Genomic DNA, 24410 nt, shown 5'->3' on the forward strand with positions numbered 1-24410 from the left:
CAAGTCGTGTTAATGTTGAAACTACCACACATGATCATCTTCAAAAACAGTCAGTCATGGGTAAAACAAAACAAAAAAGTTATAGAAGCTAGCCTTGAAGCTAATCTTCTTTCCACTTTTCTGACCTACGGTCAATCCATCGAAAACCTCTGAAATGATTATTGTTAGACTACCTAACGGTAAAACTACTGTTTTTCATTAGGTTTACTTGCCTCTATGCTTTACCTTAACATACAATGCTATTGTAGGCTACATAACTTTGTTCACGAGTGTCCGTGCTGGCTGGACTACGCTTCTTATCTAAACAATACGGTTATCTCCCTTCAATGAGTTAGCTTCCCTTCTACTGGACATGCTAAACATTCTTCTTACGGGAACCTAACGTTACGTACGAGGTAGTCGAGTCTTGTTTCGCTTTTTTGTTGTTGTAGATAACACAGAAGCTAAAATATCGGCACATATTATATGTTATAAGAAGTTACGGGAGTTCAAAAAATCCTAAATGAATGGGCGTTCTATGGGGTTAGCAGAGAGTTGATAACCACCGCTACATCGATGCTTCTACTTCCGGGAATTCGCCTGCCCCCTTGGCGACAGTACGCGACAATAGCGGGCAATATGGCGGCGAAAAGCGTCAAAATAAAGGTACAGACGAACGATCAGATAAAGTAGGTTAAAATTCGGTGTTCAGAGTATTTTTCAAAGGTTTACACGAAATGTAAACATGTTGCTGAAACTTAGCCTATGTAAATGCATGTGCAAATGTTGTAATTGTAGCAGAATTGTCTTGCTAACATCCTTGAAATTGAACGGAAGTGATCTCACGCAACACCTTTCTCAATGCAAGGCAAGACAAACCAGAGCCCGTCTACTGACATTCTCTGGATAAACGTCTCCATCTCCTGATGTAGGCTACTATTAAAAGAGAGGGGAACAAAAACAAACATAGAAAAAGGGGATAATAATGTACTATACATTGATTTAAAGTTAATGTTTTTTATACGATTATACTTTGCATTAATATAATTATGGAAGGATTACCTTTTTCATTAACAAGACCTAAAATAACACTATTATCAAATAACACTTAGTTCAAACTTAGGGTGGTAGGCTAAAATGGACTCCTTGCAGGGCTGTACAAAAAAATAGTTTGTGCGATGGATGATTTACCAACGTAGCACTGGTGCCACAGTATGTTTTGCTTATGGCAATACAATGCATGCGTGTGAGACTGACAGGGAGGCTACATCAATTACCTTCTACTGTGATCAGTGCAACTGGCTACACCAGATGTGATAGAGGCGCGTAGGCTACGTTAAAAAAATAAAATAATAGACCCTCTTCTGTTTCTGCGCGTCGCGAACGGAGCTCTTCGTTACGTGCCCGGTGTAGGCTCCCGGTGAAACGCTTGTTTGTTTGTTTGAAGTGCGTATAGACTACTTCTGTGAGCGGGGAATTGATGTAGGCTACTTTGATTTCAACTGAGTTGCAGTCTACGCGATTAAAAAGTATGTCTACTTGTTTGTAGGCCTAGTATCCAAACAATCCAACTCCAAATCAAACAACACCTTGCAAATTATCCTCGCGAATCGAACAAGTGATAGCTATGTTTTAGCCTAAAGCGAAAGTATCTTCCGACCGGGACGGGCTGAGGTGATTAGATTAGGCAAGCAGAGGTAGAAGTTTGTGGCAATCGCCTTGTTGCTTTGCATTTTTAGTTCAGTTTTAAACGAACAACTTTGTATCCAAACAACACCATTCAGATCTAAAACTTAGAAGAAAAAAGTCCGGGACGTTCGCTTCTATCTGTCAAATATGAGCCCACTTCATGCGCAACGGTCTCGCTTAGTAGTGCTTAATAACCTATACAAGATCGGTTCCGAAAAAACTTTCACGACACTTTAATTACTAACTGCGTTAGCCACAGACCTTCAGCTATCTTTAGTAAGCTACATACTGTAGCCTATGTGTATGGAACAGTCTAGGGATGCATTTCATGGGTGCACTGTTTGACATGTCAGTTAGCCTACTCATTTGCACCACTGGTTAGATGTAATTACAGTAATTACTCGTGCAATGACAATAAGGTTGAATGTAGGGTTACTCTAATCTAAAATCTTAGAAATATGAACTAAACGTGAATTAAATCTTAGTGGAATAAAATCTTCAGCATATCTTCTACTTATTCAAAAATAAATGAACTGACTTCCAATGCATGAATAAGAAAAAATAACAAAAAATCAATGGCATGACCTGTCTTCCTGATACCCATTGAAAAGTCTAACTGCATGGAACTGTCAGGGATTGTTTTTTTGTTTTTACAAAAACACAACAACCAAATAACATATCATGCTGATAGCTTTTGTTCATCTCAAACACAATGTAGCCAGGTGAGATGTTTGCAACTACATGAGCTTTTATCAATCCAGTTGCAGTAGGCCTAGATCCCAACCACAATTGATGAACTGTGATGAACTGCCCTATTTGTGATTGTTTTTAGAGATTTTAGAGGTTTTATATCAATGCTACAGAATTTGTGGCTGGTGCTACAAAACTTTTAACCCCTGTAGCACCAGTGCTACTTGCAAAAAAAGTTAACGTACAGCCCTGAGCCTTGTACTTTCAGAATAGATATTTATGCCAAATTCGTCTTTATAGGTATATGCCATACTAACTCTGTACGGACTCATATAGCCTACCCTAGGCCTGTCATACTATACACAATATTGAACTTTAAATTGTGTGGCTATGGAAACAATAAGTTGTGCATATTTAAAATGGGGTAAAATGGACTCCTTATAACATATACTTTCAGAATACACATAGATATTTATACCAAGTTCGCCTTTGTAGTACCAGGCAATACCAAGTCTGTACCAAGTCACTAGGCCTTCTATTGACACACACTGTTGAACTTCAAATTGTGTGGCTGTGAAAACAATAAGTTGTGCATATGTAAAAGGGGGGTGAAATGGAATCCTTATAACATGTACTTTCAGAATATATAAAGATATCTATACCAAATTCGCCTTTGTAGGTATCAGGCCATACTAACTCTGTATCAAGTCATATAAGCCTGTCATTAATACATAGCCTACTATTGAACTACAAATCGTGTGGCTATGGATACAAAGTTGTGCATATTTTTTTAAAAAAAGGGGGGGGGGGGTGGACTCTTTATATTATGTATACTTTCAGAATATACTAAGTTTGCCTTTGTAGTACCAGGCCATACTAAGTCTGTACCGAGTCACATACTAGGCCTGTAATTGACACACACTGTTGAACTTCAAATTGTGTGGCTGTGAAAACAATAAGTTGTGCATATGTAAAAGGGGGGTGAAATGGAATCCTTATAACATGTACTTTCAGAATATATATAGATGTTTATACCAAGTTCGCCTTTGTAGGTACCAGGCCATACAAACTCTGTACCGAGTCATATACTATGTCTGCCATTGACATACACTGTTGAACTTCAAATTGTGTGGCTGTGAAAACAATAAGTTGTGCATATGTAGCACACCATCACACACACATCTGTCCACACCACTGACCACATCACTGACCACCTCAGCACACACACCTCTGTCCACCTCTGTCCACACCACTGACCACACCAGCACACACACCACTGACCACATCACTGACCACCTCAGCACACACACCACTGACCACATCACTGACCACACCAGCACACACACCACTGTCCACACCATTGTCCACACCAGCACACACACCACTGACCACATCAGCACACACACCACTGACCACCTCAGCACACACACCACTGACCACACCATCACACACACCACTGTCCAGACCATTGTCCACACCAGCACACACACCACTGACCACATCACTGACCACCTCAGCACACACACTACTGACCACACCACTGACCACACCATCACACACACCACTGTCCACAGCAGCACACACACCACTGACCACACCACTGACCACCTCAGCCCACACACCTCTGTCCACCTCTGTCCACACCACTGACCACACCAGCACACACACCACTGACCACATCACTGACCACCTTAGCACACACACCACTGACCACATCACTGACCACACCAACACACACACCACTGGCCACACCACTGTCCACACCACTGACCACATCACTGACCACCCCAACACACACACCACTGTCCACCCCAACACACACACCACTGTCCACACCACTGACCACATCACTGACCACCTCAGCACACACACACCTCTGTCCACACCACTGACATTTTGTGCACGTGGAACACTTAATTAAAAAAAAAATAATTACACGCACATGTTGAATGAAATTTGACTTGTGCTGCAATTAGTAAATCAATATACAATTAAGACAATAAAGAGACCAAAATGTGTTCATTTATGTTGCCTAACAAAACCTATACAACAGAAAACGTTCGTCTTAACACATAGATTTGCAATTGCAAACTCTACCAAAATTATTTGTAGCCTATGTGGTCGTCCTCGCGTTATCTGTCATTGACTTGGGCTACAGCGTAAAACTTTATCAGGTGACCAGTCGGCTAAAAATGCTTAGTTGTTTGATGCTGTATGAGACATTTTACTGCACAACAAAATGATTACACGTTGGGCTTAGAGGGCAAACTGTACGATTTTACTTGATCTGTAAGACAATAAAGAGACCAAACAGTACGAGAGGGAGTTATAGTGGGCTACTGACTGTTGTCATTACATAAATGCAGATGGGCATTTTTCACAGGTAATGGGGGACTTCCCGTTTCTTCTGTCACAAATGAATGTGTTAATACATGTTGCCTAACAAAACATATACAACAGAAAACGTTCTTCTTAACACATAAATTTGCAAAATCTACCGAAATTATTTGTATGTGGTCGTCACGTTATCTGTCATTGATTTGGGCTACAGCGTAAAACTTTATCTAGCTTCATCTAACTAGTTTATCAGGTGACCAGTCGTCAAAAATGCTTGTTTGGGGCTGAATGAGACATTTTACTCCACAACAAAATTATTGCATGTGGGCTTAGAGGGCAAACTGTAAGATTTTGCTTGATCTGTATGTTACCTGGCTGATGGGGCACGGGAGAAGCAGCCTGTCAGCGACCATGCCTGCTATCTGAAGACGCTTACTGAACTGCTGCGCTGCGCATCTGGCGTGCCCTGCGCGTGACCGCGCGAGTTCACGTGACAAAGGAAGAGAGCTAGGCTGGTCGGGTGTGCGCAAGGAGGTGGCTCATTTCGGGGCATTGTTTCAGTCGTTTTTAATGGCTCAGGTTTTCAAAAGATCATTTCAAAACCGACCTCAGTAAAATCTTAATAATATTAATAATTAAAAAAAAAAAAAAAAAACTTTCAAAAGGGCATTTTCGTTGATAAAGGGCAAACTTCCTAGTGCTTTAGCACCACCTAGTGTCTATGTATGCACGCCTATGACCAGCACACACACCACTGACCACCTCAGCACACACATCACTGGCTACACCACTGTCCACCCCAACACACACACCACTGACCACCTCAGCACACACACCACTGACCACACGATCACACACACCACTGTCCACACCACTGTCCACAGCATCACACACACCACTGTCCACTGTACACACTTAGTATGGCCTGGTACCTACAAAGGCGAACTTGGTATAAATATCTATATATATTCTGAAAGTACATGTTATAAGGATTCCATTTCACCCCCCTTTTACATATGCACAACTTATTGTTTTCACAGCCACACAATTTGAAGTTCAACAGTGTGCCAATGACAGGCCTATATTATATGACTCGGTACAGAGTTAGTATGGCCTGGTACCTACAAAGGCGAACTTGGTAAAAATATCTATATTCTGAAAGTACATGTTATAATGATTTCATTTCACCCCACTTTTATATATGCACAACTTATTGTTTTCACAGCCACACAATTTGAAGTTCAGAAGTGTATATCAATGGCAGACATAGTATATGACTCGGTACAGAGTTAGTATGGCCTGGTACCTACAAAGGTGAATTTGTTATAAACATCTATATATATTCTGAAAGTACATGTTATAAGGATTCAATTTCATTCCCCTTTTAAATATGCACAACTTTATTTATTTTTTATCAGCCACACAGTTTAATTATATTGGTGTAGAAAAAATATAGCATTTTAAGGTTTAAAGGTCTTAAATGTCTTATTTAATTATTTTCTAACTTTACTTTCCCTTTGGTAACACAATACAGTTTTAAATTAATAATTTTTAAACATATTGATTACTTTTTCATTGGAAAAGTAATGAATATGTTCTGACTTTTATTTTGAAGGATTCGCGAATGGCGGCCATATTGGAATTTTCTTTACTGTCGCTAGTTTCACACTACTAATAAGAAGTTTTTTTTAGTGTGCAGAGGGAAACGGCGGGAGTTTCTGTCGGTCATAAAAGAAACACTAGTCAAATGGATGTCGAAAGAAATGACCATGTTAGAACAGAAATGGATGTGGACATAACCTCAAAGAAACACAACATCGTGTCCAAAGGATTGGCTGATGCGTATGAATTGCCGTGGTAAGTTACAACCAACATTAAACGCGTAAGCTTTTGCGATGTTTCACTAACGCTAACGTTAATTTACACCATCCTAGTTCCCTGGTGTAAGTGGTTGTTTTTCTTCCTCCAGCGTTTGCTCTGCCATAATGTTATCCTCAAATTTATACCGCAGACTAAAAAAAAGTCTTGAAATAGAATACAGTTTAAATGGGATTTTGGGAATGAAAATTAAATGTGTGAAGTTGGCGTCCTTAAGCCGGGCAAACGCACAACTCAATGATAAGTCACCCTAACAAGTTTGCAAAGCATATTTGAATGTACTTTTGTATCAGCCAGCCAGTTGTATCGGACGCATTATCCGTTCTATTTACTAGCTCAATTTCAAGATTGTGCATGCTTATTATCTTTGCCCATATAAGGAGATCCGGTATTATAACATGGGTTTTTTTTTAGGTTTTATCGCACCTGTTAAACTCATACATACACCCAGCTAACAATTTATGGTCCCCAGTGTTTGGTTCCCAAACGTTCCCCGAAGGTTAGTTTTTGAGTAAGTTTTGGTTCCCATGGAAAGTTTGCTGAATGTTCCGGGAACGTTAGTTCTTGGTTATATTTGCCACACAATTTGAAGTTCGACAGTGTGTGTGTCAATAAAAGGCCTATGTGACTCGGTACAAACTTAGTATGGTCTGGAGTTGTTCTTGTGTCTGGTTGTTTTTGTGTGCAGGGATCTGTAGCGCCTGCCAGAGGGGAGGAAGTTAAAGAGTGTGTGTGCAGGATATGTGGAGTCTTTGGTGATGGTCTCTGCCCGAGAGCATTTTGTTCCTCCTCTCCTGCAGCTCAGTGACTGTCGAGCAGGATGACGGCAATATGTGACGGCAATGTGTGGTGTTGACTCATCTAAAAAGAAAGTAAATATGAATATTGGTTAGTTCATTTATGGTAGGTTTCTTGCACGACATTTGCAAAAGATAAACCTATGCTGTTACATTAAACAATCACTAAAAAGAAAAACTCACATGCAGGTGGTGGAGGCAGTGACATCTGCTGACCTAAAAAAAGGCAGGAAGAGACAAATACATCAGAACAGCCACATGATATGCACCAGGTTAATAAACATGAATGTCAGTAGTTCCATGGTAGGAAATATGACTCAACTGGTTTCTTAAATACATGTATAAATGTTAACTTACAGACAGGGCTTCCAGGCACACGCACCATCCTGGAATGCTTTCTTGCTTGCGGAACGGATTCATCTGAAATAAAAGACCATACAATCTGCACTGATTGCAAAAAGAATATTTGAATTGTGTAAATAATGTAGTCTGTATTTAAGACGTCTTACCATCACGTGACCCTGCACTGCCTTTTGTGGACGCTCGCATCTTCTTCCGCCTCAATGCTAGAAGTGTCCATCAGCCGCTGACATTTTTCCATAGCTTTGGTGTATGAATCTACGTTAAGAGAACAAAGTTTTTGTGAGCCAGTAGTAGAACAAGGCAGTATTTCCATACAGAGAAAACTATTATTGATAGTATTGCAGCAATCAGTCACCTGTACACAACCAGATTTTCTTGACTGGATATTTGGCCCAGCTTTTGACTTGGTTTTTGTATTGTAGCCCAGAGAATTTCTAATGGGGAGACACAGCATCCATAGAAATGCATGGACTTAGTTTACTACACACATTCCGCCCCTTCCTGTATGCTTCCCAACAGACCTCTGAAGTTCGCCTACAAAAAGGAACCAAAACTGCCATCTTTGCCTATAAGGAGATCAGAGTGTTAATTTAACCTAACTACCTATGACAAGTTACATTGCAAGTTAGGTCTGGGGTAGCAAAAGGTAGGCCTGCCGAAGATCAGTTAGCCTACCACTCGAAGGCAGAGGACAAAAGTGTGTTGAGCAAAATGTCTGCATTTCAGACTTTGTCCCCGGGAGAGTGCAATAATTCTCTCCCCATGTTATTTTGAAGGCAAAATTCAGAGTTCTATTCACTTGAATCGTCTATCCGATAAACTGTGTTACAAGATGGCCGCCGACATGTATACATTAGTGTGTACATTATCTATAGCCATCTCCATCTCTATCTATAATTCAGTGGAAATGCATGGATTCCAGTTGCTGCTACTGGAAGAAACTGGAATCCATGCATTTCCACTGAATTATTTTTGGAATCTGATCCCTTATGATACCTGTTCATTCTTACTCGTTGCTCGACTTATCGTGACTAAATTCAAGATGGCTGCAAACGCTAAACTTAGTGAAGATACTGTCTGTATAAATCTTCTTGTAAGTAAACTACCAGTGCTTTTTCAAAGTTCTCAATGTCTCATTTTAAATGTCAGGGCCCTCGGAAGTCTACCAATGAAGTGTGGAGATACATTGAGCCTCGTAAATGGGTGTAAAACAGTGATTTATTTGCATGGCTAGCCCGATGCCGAAGCACCACTATTGAAAAAGCTGTTGGTAGCATCGGCTAACTAGCGCCAGATTTTGGAGTGCAGGGGACAAGCCGAGATGGGCTATGAGACATACGTTCACACTCGGTATCATGTTTCAATACACTTTAGGTCAATATCACACCGGAATTCTCCTTTAAAAGAAACGGTAGCCTGGTGCTATTATTTGTAACATCAACGCGAGCAGGTTAACACGATAACACAAAACATACAATGCTGCAAAACATAACACGTTGAGAACAGCAGCAACAACAAAGACGAACGAGCAATGTGCTCTGGTAAATTACAAACTTGGCAGAATCGGAATATAACAAAGCCCTACAAGTGAAAGGACTTAAGGTTAAACCTCAAACCCTTGCATTACAACCACTAGGCCTACATCATGAAACTGTAACATATTTCACTTACTTTCGTGAGATCGAATTCGAGACGAGTGTAATCCATTCCAAGACTTCTTCCAGCGATGTTCAAGAATCACGGAATTCAAACAGAGCCCGTTTACGGAAGTCAGGACAAGACTTCAATCGATCACCTGAAAGCAGAGGCGCTGTCTTCCCTCTACTGGCGTGGGGGTAGGCCTACGTGTAAGGGAGAGCCTGTCTGATTGAACTGAAGTGAAATGTGAAATGAAAGAAGTGAATTTTCTTAGTTGTGAAAAGTGTTCTATTGATAGATTCTTGTTTAAAGTTCATTCACCTAATACGGTAAAAAAAGCACAAAAGTATATATTTTTTTATTTAGTAAAATTGATATTAGCCTAAAATAAATATTATCTTGATATGATGTTTACCTTACTTAGATTTCATAAGACCAATCATTTGAGTGGATCTAAATCAAGTGACTGCAAACATTTTGTATGTTAGGCTACTTCAAAAACTGAAATGGAGCTTGTTTAAATAAACATTTCAAAATCGCACTCAGAACAACCAAAAAACAACCAAAGACAACCAAACGGGAACGTTATGTGAAGGTACTGTGCAACCACAGGAGAACGTTTTAGTTGGTTGGTTCCCTTAACGTTTAGGGAACGTTAGAACCCTTAGGGAACGTTCCCTAACCGTTAGTTTTTGGTTTGGTTCGAACTACTACGTTCGAAGACTTTCGGAAAGGTTACCGCCCCCCACGAGGGGGAAAGCATGCTAACCTCACAATGGAAGTCAATGGGCGAACTCGCTAACAGTTAGACTTTATACATTCGTTTTACATTCAGGCAGTGGTGGAGGAAGTACTGAACCTCAGTACTTAAGTAAAAGTACAAATACACAGAGAAATATTTACTTTAGTAAAAGTAAAAGTACCACAATGACAACCCTACTTAAGTAAAAGTAAAAAGTACCTGCTTTTAAATGTACTTTAAGTATTAAAAGTAAAAGTATTTGCATAATGATTTATTCTCTTAATATGTATATTCTAAAAGAAAGATTAGTATGGGCTGTGGCATTTTAATTAAGCTAGTTTTAGGTTCTACTCGACTAGATTTAAGCTAATGCAATTGTGCTTACCATCTGTGGCCCAGTTTACATTCTGACCTAAAATTCTAGAGACTGTAATTCTGGTTATCTACTAGGGTGATCTGCTGAGTAAAATATCATTCAGCAAAACACGAGAGCCTGAAGTTTAACGGGGTAGACAAGGGAAACGTCGGATGGATCGTAATGCCAATTCTGCTGATTGAACAGAAAAGTTGCTGAGAAAGGTGTTATGATTAGGTTCAGTTTCACTTGCGCAGACGCACATAGACATTGAATGAGCGCTCACATTTCTACCCCCCAATTGTAGGCTATGCCTCTTTATTTGATCACACACAATTAAGAAATATTTCCTAATCTGGAAAATGCTACGTTTTTTTCGGCCAGCGGTTCTATAATAGTCTACCATTCATTTGTGCCGCAAATGATCAGACGTGTGACAGAAGCATGGACATAGCCTGTAACTTCGCTGATCCGCGGATAGCAATCTCATCGCAGAGGAGGCCCTAACGCTTCAGATAACAGACAGAGAAAGGCACAGAACACAGTTGCATGTCCAGTGTAGCCATGGGTCTGGTGAATATAGCCTACCGAATGCAGATGGCTACAAGCTCACGCTTTGCCTGGTCTAGATTAGAAGCTTATGTTTTAAAGATTTAGAAGCTGGGCACGTAGCGCTCCAGAATCTTTGGTAGCAACCCTGCCGCCTGGTAAAACAAACGTGTTTGTCAGAGAGAAAAAAAATCTGATCATAAAATGTATCGTAAAAAGGAACGATGCTGTTGTAGAAATGTAGCGGAGTAAAAGTACAGATAATTGCTGTAAAATGTAACGAAGTAAAAGTCAAAAGTATGCACTATAAATTCTACTTAAGTAAAGTACAAATACGTGGAAAATTTACTTAAGTACAGTAACGAAGTATTTGTACTTCGTTACATTCCACCACTGCATTCAGGTGGAGTTCTGCTTGTTTCTGAACACAATAATTTAAAGGAATTGTGTTTACTTAACTGCCCAGTGTATGCTAACAACTTAATTCACCCTCGATTGCCCAATGTTGATGACAAATTTCTCTGGAAGCTATATTCAATGGTAGCATCATTAGGTTGCTAACTGGCTAACTTTATATTGTCAGTGTAACATAACCAACTGGTACACATTACTTGTTAAAACTATTCCCACGGCCATTGTAGGGAATGTGCATTCATGTGAGAATAAATTCAGATGCAACTTACGAGTATGTGATGTTAAGGAAAAAGGGTTAGCTTGCTAAACCGAGCTACACAGTCCGGCCATTGAAAGCAGTTCTACAATGAGTACACTCGAGACAGTTCTGGCCGTTCAACTGGAATTAGCAAAATGAGGGAACTTAATGTTACCCTTAACCTCCTTGACACACAGATAACTCTCAGTTGAAACGTGTTTGTGCCGTTTAGTGATGTTTGCTAAAAGATTTAATATTTGTATAGGTGCTTTCTGTACTCAAGCCGGTGAACCTCCAATAGATTACATGCCATTGAAACGAATGTTTTCCCCCTCGGTGGCTTTTCAGCCACGGTAACCACGGCAACTGGGGGCTGTAACCACGATTATGACTAGTTGCCGACTATGTTTTGACAGTAAAAGATATGGACAGAGTCATAGACGTAGACGTCAGTTGAGACTGGTGAAGCAAATTTCAACAGTTTCCTATTGGTCGACGAGGCTCTCTGCGCAGGCTCAGGGGACGTATGTAACATGCACGTAGTCTGACTCGTGTAACTCTTAGGGCTCTTACGGCTCGTGTCCCATTATCGCGGCAAAGCCCACCGCGCCGCACATAGCCCATTGATTTCCTATGGAGAGCGGCAAGGCGTGGTTTATGCTTCCGCAATGCACCTTGGGAAGGCGGCGTGGCCATTCGGACAGAGGTGGCGCGTCAAGAAGTTGGGCTCGGCTGAACTTTATGCAAATGAGAGCGGTTAACGCGAGGCGGTTAGCCAATGAAAGTACATCTTCGGTAAACAAGTTCTGTCCTTTGCTCTAGTCTTCCGGTCCGGAACAATAGCCTGCCAGAAATATTTGTTCCGCCTGATAATCATGTATTTATGAAAATATATTAAGCTATATAGTGGCGAAGAAGTTAAGTTCGCCACTGCACCCTATCAAAAACACCTTGTTGGCGACTTGAACCAAGACAGAATGTGCTTTGGAGGAACATGTCAGTGATATTTGTGAGTGTTTCAATAAAATATGTTAACAGTAGTAGGCTACCTCCACTTTAGTAGCCTACGTTAGCTGGCATTGTGTAATTACAAAAAATAAAACGTTACACCATACACTTTAGCCTATACACGCCCACAAGCGGCGACGGGAGAGAGGGCTAGGCGTCTGCAAGCGTCTACACGCCGCAATAATGGACACAAGCCGTTAGAATCAACGCGAGCAAGCAACGTTAGTGACGCGAGCGACGTGCTCCCTTTTATAGTTTACACGGTGGACGCAGTCACTGGTGTACTGTCTGTAAAAGTTACATCCCAAGAGGCTCTTTTGGAGAGCCACGGATCATATTTAATTTAGAATTCTCAAAAAGACTCCAGTATGACATGGAGACACGTATAAAAAGTAATATCTAGCTTTGTTGGGTGACAAACTAGACGGGAGGTGAGTGTGATTCGCTGTGCTAGATTGACTGCATGTTACAAGGACACTGGGTCATGTCATGTAAGGAACATGGTACTGTAAATAAACGGAAACATAACCTACATTGCAGAGCCACTTCAACTTTATTAATATATGGTGAATAAATGTACACTTAACACATGTGCACAGCCCCATGGTTTTCTGACGTGACGATGCTAGCACGTTAGCAGCGGTTAGCTAACTATACTAATGTAAGTTCTCTACAAGTCTGAAGTCTCCTCCAAGTGACAATCATGTTATACACAATGAATAGCATGTAACCTACAATGTGGAGCTCCATAGACCGTAAAAGAAAGATAAGCTTGCATAATTTTCCCTCTTCTCTGGCCATTGTATTCAAACCTTCTTCTGTAAATATAACATATACTTGACATAATGTACAATACTTGCAGTGTCGCCCCCACCGACAAGGCATAGTATTGCATGCGTCAGTGCGTCGCGTATCAAAAACTGGTATGACACATTTTGCTACGCATCGACGCATAATGGCGGCCGAAGCGTAGCGATGCGTAGCCTTGCGGGCGCGTATGCGTAGCGATGCGTTGACTCTGTAAGAGCCCTTATGATAGCTGCACCGAGAGATTGGGTTGTAGCCCCTTACTTCGTTGCCACCACGTCTACATTTACTTTTCTGAAATGTCCTAGTTGTTAGTAGATAAATGTGATTTCATATAAACAGCACTCGCCACATTCATAGCCTACTGTCAATCCATCAAAACTTTGCTGAAATGTTGTGGTCCGATGCTTTCGTTCTTATCCAGAGAATACGGTTATTTTGCTCCTGTGCAACGCTTTCACCCGCTCTGGTCGCATGCTCCTTACGTAAATTACGTCACGTTAGCATTGATTTCGGGAAAAAGTGAATTACTCAGCCGGTAAGTCAGTTACGAGGTTATAGACAGGGCAAAACCCAGAACGATCTGATTAAGGTCACTACCAAACTTTTCTCAATTGATTCTACAGTACTTTTTAGCGTAGAATCCATTTCTGCTTGGGACATTTTTATATCACGCATAGTTAATGAGAGAATTTGCATACCTGAATACATTAGTGAATATAAATGCATAACAAAGAAATGTATTGATAATATGGCTGTAAGTAGATAGGTTGATGGATTTATGGCCAAATAATATTAAAATTGTATCAAATATAACAAATGATTATACAAAAGTATGCTTGTAGATGGGATATTGCAGTTACATTATGCAAATTAGATTTTTTTTTAACCGTTTTGTTCATGTGCCACTCCACTTTTACAAGAACATCATGGCAAAGCAATTATGAAAGTCGTTACTTAATTAGTGCAAATATACACTCTGCATTATTTTGTGAGAGCTAATTTGCATATAGGTATCATTTTGTTGACTAATTTGCATGCAAGAATGGGTCTGTGAAGAAATATTTGTATTTTTTATTTGTATATTTGCTACAGAGAGACTCTGCTCTACACTGGCATCTTGTCTGAATGCAGCATGTCATCTTTCCTCAAGACCTACTCGTTCTAAACCTCGTCATCCATGGCTGACGACCAGTATAGTCTCCGTACGAAAAGAACTTAGAGCTGCTGAGAGGAAATGGCGTAAATCCAGAGATGGAAATGATCTTCGTAACTACCAGTCTTTGCTGTCATCCTTTTCATCCACTGTTACACTTGCAAAAAAGGCATTCTATCAAAGCAAGATTGAGAGCGCCACTGACAGTAGAAAACTTTTTTTCTACTTTCAAATCTCTTCTTAATCCTCCACCATCACCATCAACTACTTCACTGTCAGCAGATGACTTTGCAACATTTTTCACTGAAAAAGTTGCTAAAATAAGTGCTCAGTTTGATGCACCTATAAGGAGGGCTTTGCCTTGTGTTAGTATGACAGCATCATTAGACTCAATTGCTCTCTCAATTGCTTCAGCGAAGTCGTCCAACAGCATACCCATTGGATCCTGTCTCATCCACTCTTCTACAGTCTCTCACCCGCTGTTCTACCAGCAGTCACACATGTATTTAATGCTTCACTCAGTTCTGGAATAGTTCCTTATTCTTTTAAACAGGCTAGGGTTACACCTCTGCTAAAGAAAAGTACACTTAATCCAACTGAGGTGAAGAACTACAGACCTGTCTCCCTTTCTTCCTTTCTTGTGAAAGGTTTTGGAGAAAGTGGTCTTCGAGCAAGTTTGTGACTTTCTTAATCTGAATAATCTACTAGACCCTATGCAGTCTGGTTTCAAGAGTGGTCATTCATTCTACTGAAACTGCCCTTCTGTCTGTGACTGAAGCATTGAGAGTAGAGCCCTCTGCTCAGTAATCATAATTAATTCTACTAGATTTATCTGCAGCCTTTGATACTGTTAACCATGACATTCTCCTTTCTATACTATCTGAACTGGGAATTTCTGGAAAAGCTCTTGACTGGTTTGAATCTTACCTTAAAGGGCGTTCTTTCAATGTGTCTTGGCAGGGACAGGTATCTAAGTCTCATTACCTCAGCACAGGTGTGCCTCAGGGATCAGTATTGGGACCCTTGCTTTTCTCTATTTACACCACTTCCTTAGGTGAGACCATTCGCTCCCATGGATTTGACTATCACTGTTATGCAGATGACACTCAACTTTACCTGTCTTTCCCACCTGATGACTAGCATTTCCCACTGGATTTCTGCATGCCTTAAGGATATTTCAGCCTGGATGAAAGATCAGCACCTTCAGCTGAAGCTGTGTTTCCAGCTAAAACAGCTATTCCCTAACAGATTAACATCCAGCTTGACTCAGCTTCACTGACCCCAACTAGATCGGCATGTAACTTGGGCGTTGTAATTGATGACCGACTTAACTTCTCTGAGCATGTAGCTTCTATTGCAAAATCATGTCTGTTTATGCTTTACAACATTAGGAAGCTCAGACCTTATCTGACACAAGATTCCACACAACTTCTTGTTCAGACCATGGTCATCTCTAAGCTGGACTAATGTAATTCACTATTAACTGGCTTACCCGCTTGTGTAATACATATCTGCAAACTAGTCACCTTTCGGTTATTTTTTCGGGGGGGGGGGGGGGGCAACTTCCCATAGTCTGGAGTGAGACTATCGTCGATTTCATGCGAGATTGATAGGCAAGTGATTGGCCTCTCTTGTGCTATTTTTGAAGACCTACCTATCAGTTGTTTCTGAGGGCGGGCTTTATCTCTCTCACTTTCGCATAGCCTGCCTGCTATGGCCTGCAGCAGCGATATGACCAAGGAAAAAAAGAAAATGTTAGCTAACAAACACGGGCCATATGCTACACTCTCTGACTATAAACTCAAGGTTAAACATATTGTTAGGCTACTTTTCTCTTGCCCTCGGTGGGTTAAATCAGAGCCATATAAAGGTAGAGTTGCGACAATGGGTGTTCAAAATTCGTTAAGGTCACGTGGTTCATGTAAACTTCAAAAAGTTCCCGGAAGTGATTGACAATGGATTAGAATGCATTAAATAGGCTACTGTTCGATGATAGACAGATCCACGATTTTCGGTAATTGACAGTCAATAAATGCATTGATATACAATATTTATAACACAGTGTAATTATTGTGTAAACTGTGTAGTTATCCTACCATTACAACAATATTAAATTAAATTCCAGACCTTATATCGTAGCCTGCTATATTAGGCGACCTTTTTTTTCGCCCTTTTACGTATGTGTCACATAATATTAATTTCTGTACAAAACAAAGACGGGAGATTCTTTAGAAAACGCAATTGTACCCACCCCATAAGTGTGTCTAAATTATAGCTATATAAAAAAAATGACCTCGTACAGTGACTCGAAAAGCTGTAAACAGTGTTTTTGAGACTGCGTGTAGCCTACAAAAGCACATGGAGCTCCAGTGAAATTTGGATTTTGCAACGAGAAACTGTAACACCGCTATAGTCTTAACATTAACTTGTTTGAGTTTTCTCCCCCGCGTTTCCTCTGGTAGTCACTGATCTGAGCTAATGAGCGAATTACCTGAAGTAGCCTATCGTCGTGGGAGAATAAAAAAAGTTTAGAAGTTTAACATCTCCAGTGTAATGGTGGGCATTCTAAAGTTTAAAGGAATTATCCAGAGTAAAATGCACTTTAGATCAATTTACGGATGATTGGGAGTACATACGTTGAGTTGACATCAAAATCATGTCATTTGGATGTGTTTTGAGAGTTCGATATTACCGTTTTTAGTCAAAACTCGTTAAAACCGAAGTATCCCGAGGTCTTTATGTGGTCGGATAGAGAGTCCAGAATGAATTTCATCAAGCCAGTACCTTTCCGGAAATGTTGCTGCTGCAGCTGGCGTCTTTAGGGGGAAGTCCGTAGGACTCGATTGCCGAGTGTGGAGTAACACGCTCTGGAAATTCACAATTTCGTTGCCGTTTTTTTTTTTTTTTTTTTTTTTTTTTTTTTTAAACATAGTCCAGTATTTCTTTCGAAATTGAAATGAAGTTGTATGGACTGGACTATTTTTTTTTTATTATTATTATTTTCTTTTTAAAAAACTGCAACGAAATTGTGAATTTCCAGAATTTATCGCGAGATTAACGTTCCTGTTTGGTGTAAGAAACTCTTTAGTTTTTTCACATGCTGTTGCAACAACTAATAACGTTAGAACAACTTGTAGCACTCGGCTCAATTTACTATAGGTTATGTCTAGTTACTTGGACCAGAATCAGAAGTTTCTAGATAAGACTACTGGAGGTAGATGGATGCAACAAGCTAAAGTTTAGGTTAGAATAATGATGACATTTAATTCAATGTGATTTTTCAATGTTACAAGAAAATAAAAATATATACAATAAATATTCAGTGTATTATAGTATGTATGTGTATCAATTCAACAAAGTGTTTTATCAATATCAATGGGTTAAACAATTAATGTGTCACAATCAATTAATTCAGTTCATTCAGAAGTTATCAGGAACGGTCAAGTCAGGGAATAGTCAAAAGGTCAGTCTGGGTCAGTCTTACAGTCCTACCACAGTGGTGTGAAGGGAAATGAAAGGTGAAGGCAAGTTCAGATTCAGGATTCTGGGAGGCTCGCCATCAATTCAGATCTTTTATCCACTATAAAAAAAACCTGACCGAAGCCAGCATTCGATGCAGTACAGGCAGTTCAGAAAGTTGCAGTTCTGTTTGAAGTTTTGTCTTCTGGATGTCTTCAATCCATTCGATTTAACGTTAGTCCTGTCAATCGTTTTCCCTCCGGTCAGGTTTATGTTCTCGTTCAGGTTTCTTTTCTCTTCTTATTGAGTTCTTATTGATAGATTATTCTCGTTGGTTCGTGTTAGTTTGTGTTGGTTCGTGTCTTTCGTTTGATTTCATTCAAAAGTTTTTCTGTGGTTGCTGTGGAGACGCAGGGGTCGCGCTCTCATTGGCCAGCTGGCTTTTAGAAGTTAACCCTTAATGCACCGGGCTACAAACTACAACACCACACAGGATCTAGCTAGACCGGAAACTAAACAATACACACTGACGAATGGAATGGAACGTTGTATGTGCTGCACGTACACGCCCCTTTTTAGGGGAAAGATGACTGATATAATGGAAACCTATGCTGCATCGAAGCGGGGAGCGAAAAGGTCTTATACTTACTAAATCTTGAAACAAACGTGAGAGGCACAAAATGAGGTTGTTGTAAGAGTTACCTGTGTGTTTATGGGATTAATGTGACCATGTTCCTATGTTTTGCTCTTTTCAGTTTACTAACAGGAGTGTCACAAATGTATCATAGGCACAGTCAAACTGCCCATGGCTGACTATAACTAAGTTCAGCAAGCTTAACTTTACATGTCATAACATCAACTAAACATAAGTCACACATTCATTCTATCACTTGTAATATGAACGTAGCCTATTTCCAACAACTAGGTGAGATAATTGGCTATGTTATACTGAAGTTCCACAGTTAGCTAGCTAGCAAGCTAACCGTTTCGCATGGGATATTATGGTAAGTGTAGCTACATGCTAAATTTGTTCTCAACATGGGGTATTGCAAACGAATTAGGTTGGTAATGTACATAGTTTCGACATGAGTAAGCTACATAAACATAATTCTTCATAACTGCCGTGTTAGTAAAATGGTTGAATGTCCTGTGAATTAATAACTAGATGTAACGTCAACGTGTGATTACTAGCTGTCTTTCCCATTGGAATCAATGATATAATGTTAACTTGTTTTCCGCTAAAACGGGGCGTGATTCAGATTAAATGTATCTTTATGATGATGCGCCGCTAGTAGGCTACGTCATTGGTTCCCAAAGACTGGGTCGCGACCCACAGGTGGGTCGCAGGAGATTTTATTTGGGTTGCCAGCATAGTCACAATTTATGTTGTGTAGGCTAATAGCTTATAGCCTACCATTCAGCCAGGAAAGCTAGCACCTTTCTTTTAGGATCTAGTTCGTTTACTACCACAGTCTAGTGGTGTTTTTTGTCATAACTCAATCTATGCATTTTTGCATGTAGTATAGTTGCACAAACTAGATACCAGCTCTTCAGCTTGGCCGATTAAAAACTAAAATGTGTCATTTGAAATCTCAAAGACCTGCGCTGTCAACAACGAAGCAAACATCCATAGACCGGACATTATGCTATTGATATTTTCGATTGTAGATGCACTCTTTACAGTTAATAGCTGCCTCCTCACATTCCTCCTTTAGTTCTGATTTAAAATGCACAACAGTGCATTAGATTAGGGTACCTTTTAAAATGTTTTCCTGACGTTTTCCGTCTCACGAACTCCACTACAGTAGCCTAAAGGCGCATTATCGTTGATCTTTCTGTATTCTTCACCTATTGCGCAAAAGCCTCTTGTTCTGATATTTCTTCATTTCAGTCGTACAACGTAGCCCATCACAACACCAATACAGCGGCGGATGGTGTCCTGGGGGTCTGCTCCCAGATGTGGACACGACCATCACTGAGCTCCTTGACAGTCTGGTGCAACCTGCCGGTGTCGATAAATAGGGCGAAAGCATATTTGGTATAATTTGAACCATCATTTTATGTAGATTAAGAATTTCAGGTGCCTACAATACCAATCCTTATCGGAAAAAAATGGAGGGCTTTCTTTTGTACCACAATACAATGGATATTGGGCCAAATTTATATGTGAGCACTCCCAAGCTGCTAAGAGCTGAACAAATTTGCGCACCATGGTCACGATGCTAAGCAGATTTAATAGCAATTTAGCCCACTGTGTTCTATCAAGTACTTCTATGTGGCAACAACAATCCTTCAAAAATCGTGAATATTTTATTAAATGCACATGCAGAGGAGGAGCAGCGGGCTCGTTACGAGAGAGAGAGCGGGCGGGGCGAGGAAAGGCTGTGCGAGTAAAAAGTGCAGCTCAATGAAATTATTTTATCTTGTCTTTTAATTTAAATAGTAGGCCTACAACATAGAATATCAATGTGTGGTGGCCGGTTTTGATTTTGTGGTGCCCAGCCACAGATTAGTCAACGTATGGAAAACACTGAAGGTGTAAAATTAAAAATATTTAGCAGCACACGTTATGCTTGACGAATCGACACTCCTATTTTGCGTCGACGTCATCGATTACGTTGACTCGTTGTCCCAGCCCTACCTGGTTTACACCAACCGCTATTAAAGTGCCATGAGTGTTGGCGTTGTATAGTTTGTCCACCAGAGGGCACTCTACACCGTCCCTGCTGGCAACACTCATGTATAACGCGCCACACATCCTGCAACCTGCTGATCCAGCCGAGTCGGCAGAGAGAACCGCGAGTGAGATCATCGGTGAAGTGTGTTCATGGTGATTTGGTCACGAGACATACATTGCTTGAATTACAATTAAAAGAATATCCCCATCAGTTCTCTTAACTGAAATAAGCATGACAAAATTCGTGAAAACAATGTCCAGTTTTGCTGCTGTTAAATAAGTCCAGAGTGAAGCGGAATTAGCTAGTAGTTACGTTGTTACAGTGTAGTTGACTGTCTGTCCTTTTAACTTTTGACAATGTGGCTGAAGATGTATTTCTTTAATAGCGTGACAGTTATAGCAGTGAGACGTATCATCTCTCCCTGGCCTGTTATTTTGAAAGCGTATGTTTTACAATTTGCAGTATGACGTTATCCATTGCTAAATTATGGCTCATCATAGACTAGCTAACCACAAAGCTAGCTAATGCCATGAATATCAGTGGAAGACTGCTAACGTTAACATTAATGAGCTAGGAAACCACAACGAACTTATTCTGCCTAAATAAAGTAATGATTACTGTATTTATAACTAGTATATCTGTAGTTACAGTCTCTGCATTGTAAAATGTAAGTTAGACGTGCGAGGAGTGAACATTTAGACATAGAGAAAAAGTATCAAACGTAGCTTGTGCAAAACGTAGCTTGTGCATAAAAGTTCCTCTAAAAGTTAGCTTTTCTTTTACACGTGTGTGAAATCCAATGACGCCAAGTGTGCGTTTCAGACTGTCGTTCAGCCGCAGCATTAACAAGTCACATAATGGATTTAGATCACTAAATAGTAGGTTTTAGAAGGCAGGCAGCAGCTGATGATTGAAAATGGTTTGATGTAGCTTGATGGAAATAATTTTAAAAGTGCAGGTAAAGGGATAAGCAAGCTGACATTGTAATTATAAGGTAGCTTGTAAGGCAATAGGGACTAATTATTACACACATCAAACATTTAGGAGTGACCTTTATCTTGTTTAATGATAATACAAATGATGATGATAATAATGTCATCCTTATTTTTTGTAATTATTAAGTCTTAGTTCAAAGTTATATTTATGAAGCTTACCAAGTCTTTTAATACTGGTAACTTTGATTTGGTTGTTGTTGTTATTGTGTTTTTGTTCAAAAGACTAAGTTTCATATCTTAAGTTTCTATTTTTATACATTTTATTTATCAGAACTTGAATATATTTCGATGTTCCACTGTGACAATATTATTTAAAAATAAACAAGTTTGTTTATGCATTATCATATTTGTTTCAATACTCATAAATAACTACAAATAACTAATGTTATGGAAATGTTTTGTTGCGCGTTTCTGAAAAAAAATATATATATCGGAATATCGGATTTTTAAATCAACAAATATTTGTATCGGTATCGGCCTTCAAAATCCTTTATCGGTCGGGCTCTAGTAGGCAATTATTACCCTGGCTTATTTGGGGGCTGGCCTTTATTTATAAATAGAATCCCGGCATGTAAATTTAAGGATTTACAGTATGCACACTGTTTTAGGCATAGTGCGAGCCCTAATCTCTAACTGAAAGTGCGCAGAACTTGTGCATAACATAACAATATTTCATACATTTTCCCGGTGGTGACACCCCCAAACCCACTCTAACTTTTGGGCTTAAGTACGGAAAAATGTCTGACCTGTCGCAAGTTCACCAAGCTCCTGATCTCATTCCACAAGCCTAGAGCGCCCTCTAGCGGCTGTAGACGGTAATGTTTCATGTAGGATTCATGTCAATTCATACTGACTGACATTTAAAAACATGTTAAATTATATATATTTTGATATAAAAGTCGCACCTAAAAGTTACAGGACCAGCCAAACTATGAAAAAAAAGTGGGACTTATAGTCCGGAAAATACGGCAGTATATTATTTACACACAAACACGATCATATTTGTGACTAGAGAGTTTTGTTTTAGCATGGGTTTCCAACGTAAAAGACACCAGCATTTAACTTCACAGCCTGTGGTTAAAATCCTGAAGTTCACGGACGTGTCTTGGCTTTATTTTTGAGGCAAAAACGTCACTTTTAACAGCCACCAGTCTTTGATAAGGCGTGAAATATCCACTGGGATTTTGTTTCTTTCTGTTACACCTAGGGTTGGGCACCGAAACACTGTTCTAATATGGCACCGGTGCCGACGCAAACGGTAGTAACTGCATCGAATAACAACGTGGATTCGGTGCCTCATTTCGGTGCTTAAATCGCGATTTTTTTTTAATTTTTCTTTTTATACGAGGCATCACTGCATGTCATGCGCCATCTCTAACGTCTTGCTCTGATAGCAACACATCCAGATACAGTTAGCTAACATAAACACTGGCTGGATGTATAAACGGAGGGGTGCACCACATAGGCGAGTGGACAGTGTTTGGCAGCTTGCGTGAGCCCAAGTAGCTTACTTTAAAAGATATCACAAGCTCCTGTCAAAATCTAGCAGTGGGCCTAACTACACACAAGCAAAAGGCTATGAAACAACATCAACAGTATACTTTAGACAATATCCTTGCAAATGCGCTAACTGGCATTTATTTGAAATGTTATCAGCAAAGTTGTAAGGTGAAAACTTTATTTCACGGTGTGTTCTAAACAACACAATGGCATGATATTAATCTTTTTATGTGCATGAGGCCCATATAGCGTCACAATGAATATGAAGATCATGTTAAAAGTTAGCTGGCAAAAACATAAATAGGTTACATACCTGATGTCACTGAGCTGTCAAAGAGGCTACGGAACCATCTCTGTACGTTATCGCTAATTAAACTCAGCTGACTGGTGTTAGCATAGTCATAGTTGCTGTTAACATGCCTACTACAATCGCTGGGAATCTAAACACTTCAACACCGACATAATGTAGCCTAATATGTTCAAAAATATTGCGGGAAGACATGAAATTTCTTGAAGCATTTGGGAACACACTGAATTCACTGGAAAGTAGAGTCCCTGTTAGATTAGCTTGCTTGCAAATGCCGTTGTCCATGAAAGTTCTGGAAGTACTATGGCAATGGATGTTCCATGGCAAGCGGTTCTATGGCAAGCGGTTTTAACATACCTTTAACATACCTTATGGCAAACCGCCTACACTGGGTAAACTTGAAAGCAGACCTTACCATTGTGTGTGCATCCATCGCAAGCTGTTTTAACATTTAAATGTATTATGTGTAGGAGCAATGAAATATTGATAGTAAATTGAATATAACAGTTCAATTTCATGTTCAAATTTGTCTTATCTCTAAAAAAGCAATTCATGCTTTAGACCATTTTAATTTAAAAACAAAGTACCGGTTCAGGCACCGTTTCGGCATCAGCACCGTTTTAAAAGTATCGATTTAGCACCGGTATCGGATAAAACCCAAACGATACCCAACCCTAGTTACACCTGCCAGGGAGTCGGTGTTATGTGGCTAAACTGCTGCCTAGCAGGTAAAACATGTTTAAATGGCTATAGCCTGCAGTTAAAACAATTTATTAGCTAGAAATGATGCCACATGTCTACATTCAATGCTATTGAAACCACTTTTAAAGT

The 24410-nt window shown here is 39.9% G+C and overlaps 1 protein-coding gene and 1 long non-coding RNA gene across 2 annotated transcripts in view; one reads left to right on the top strand and one right to left on the bottom strand.

The window, feature by feature from the left end:
• The first annotated feature begins 6367 nt into the window (after positions 1-6367).
• The window catches only part of rfc2 (replication factor C (activator 1) 2), a 37999-nt gene continuing 19956 nt past the window's right edge, over positions 6368-24410 (top strand). The window contains exon 1 of the mRNA XM_042066265.1: positions 6368-6552. Within this exon, the coding sequence (XP_041922199.1) occupies positions 6443-6552 (110 nt within the window). The 5' untranslated portion in view covers positions 6368-6442. The remainder of the gene's footprint in view (positions 6553-24410) is intronic.
• Positions 7398-9515, bottom strand: LOC121685721. The gene is made up of 5 exons (XR_006023415.1): positions 9405-9515; positions 7880-7988; positions 7728-7790; positions 7554-7586; positions 7398-7434 (listed from the first exon to the last, which is right to left on the bottom strand). It is a non-coding gene; the product is annotated as an uncharacterized LOC121685721 (long non-coding RNA).

Source organism: Alosa sapidissima, chromosome 2 (assembly GCF_018492685.1).
Source record: "Alosa sapidissima isolate fAloSap1 chromosome 2, fAloSap1.pri, whole genome shotgun sequence".
Taxonomy (NCBI): Eukaryota; Metazoa; Chordata; class Actinopteri; order Clupeiformes; family Clupeidae; genus Alosa; species Alosa sapidissima.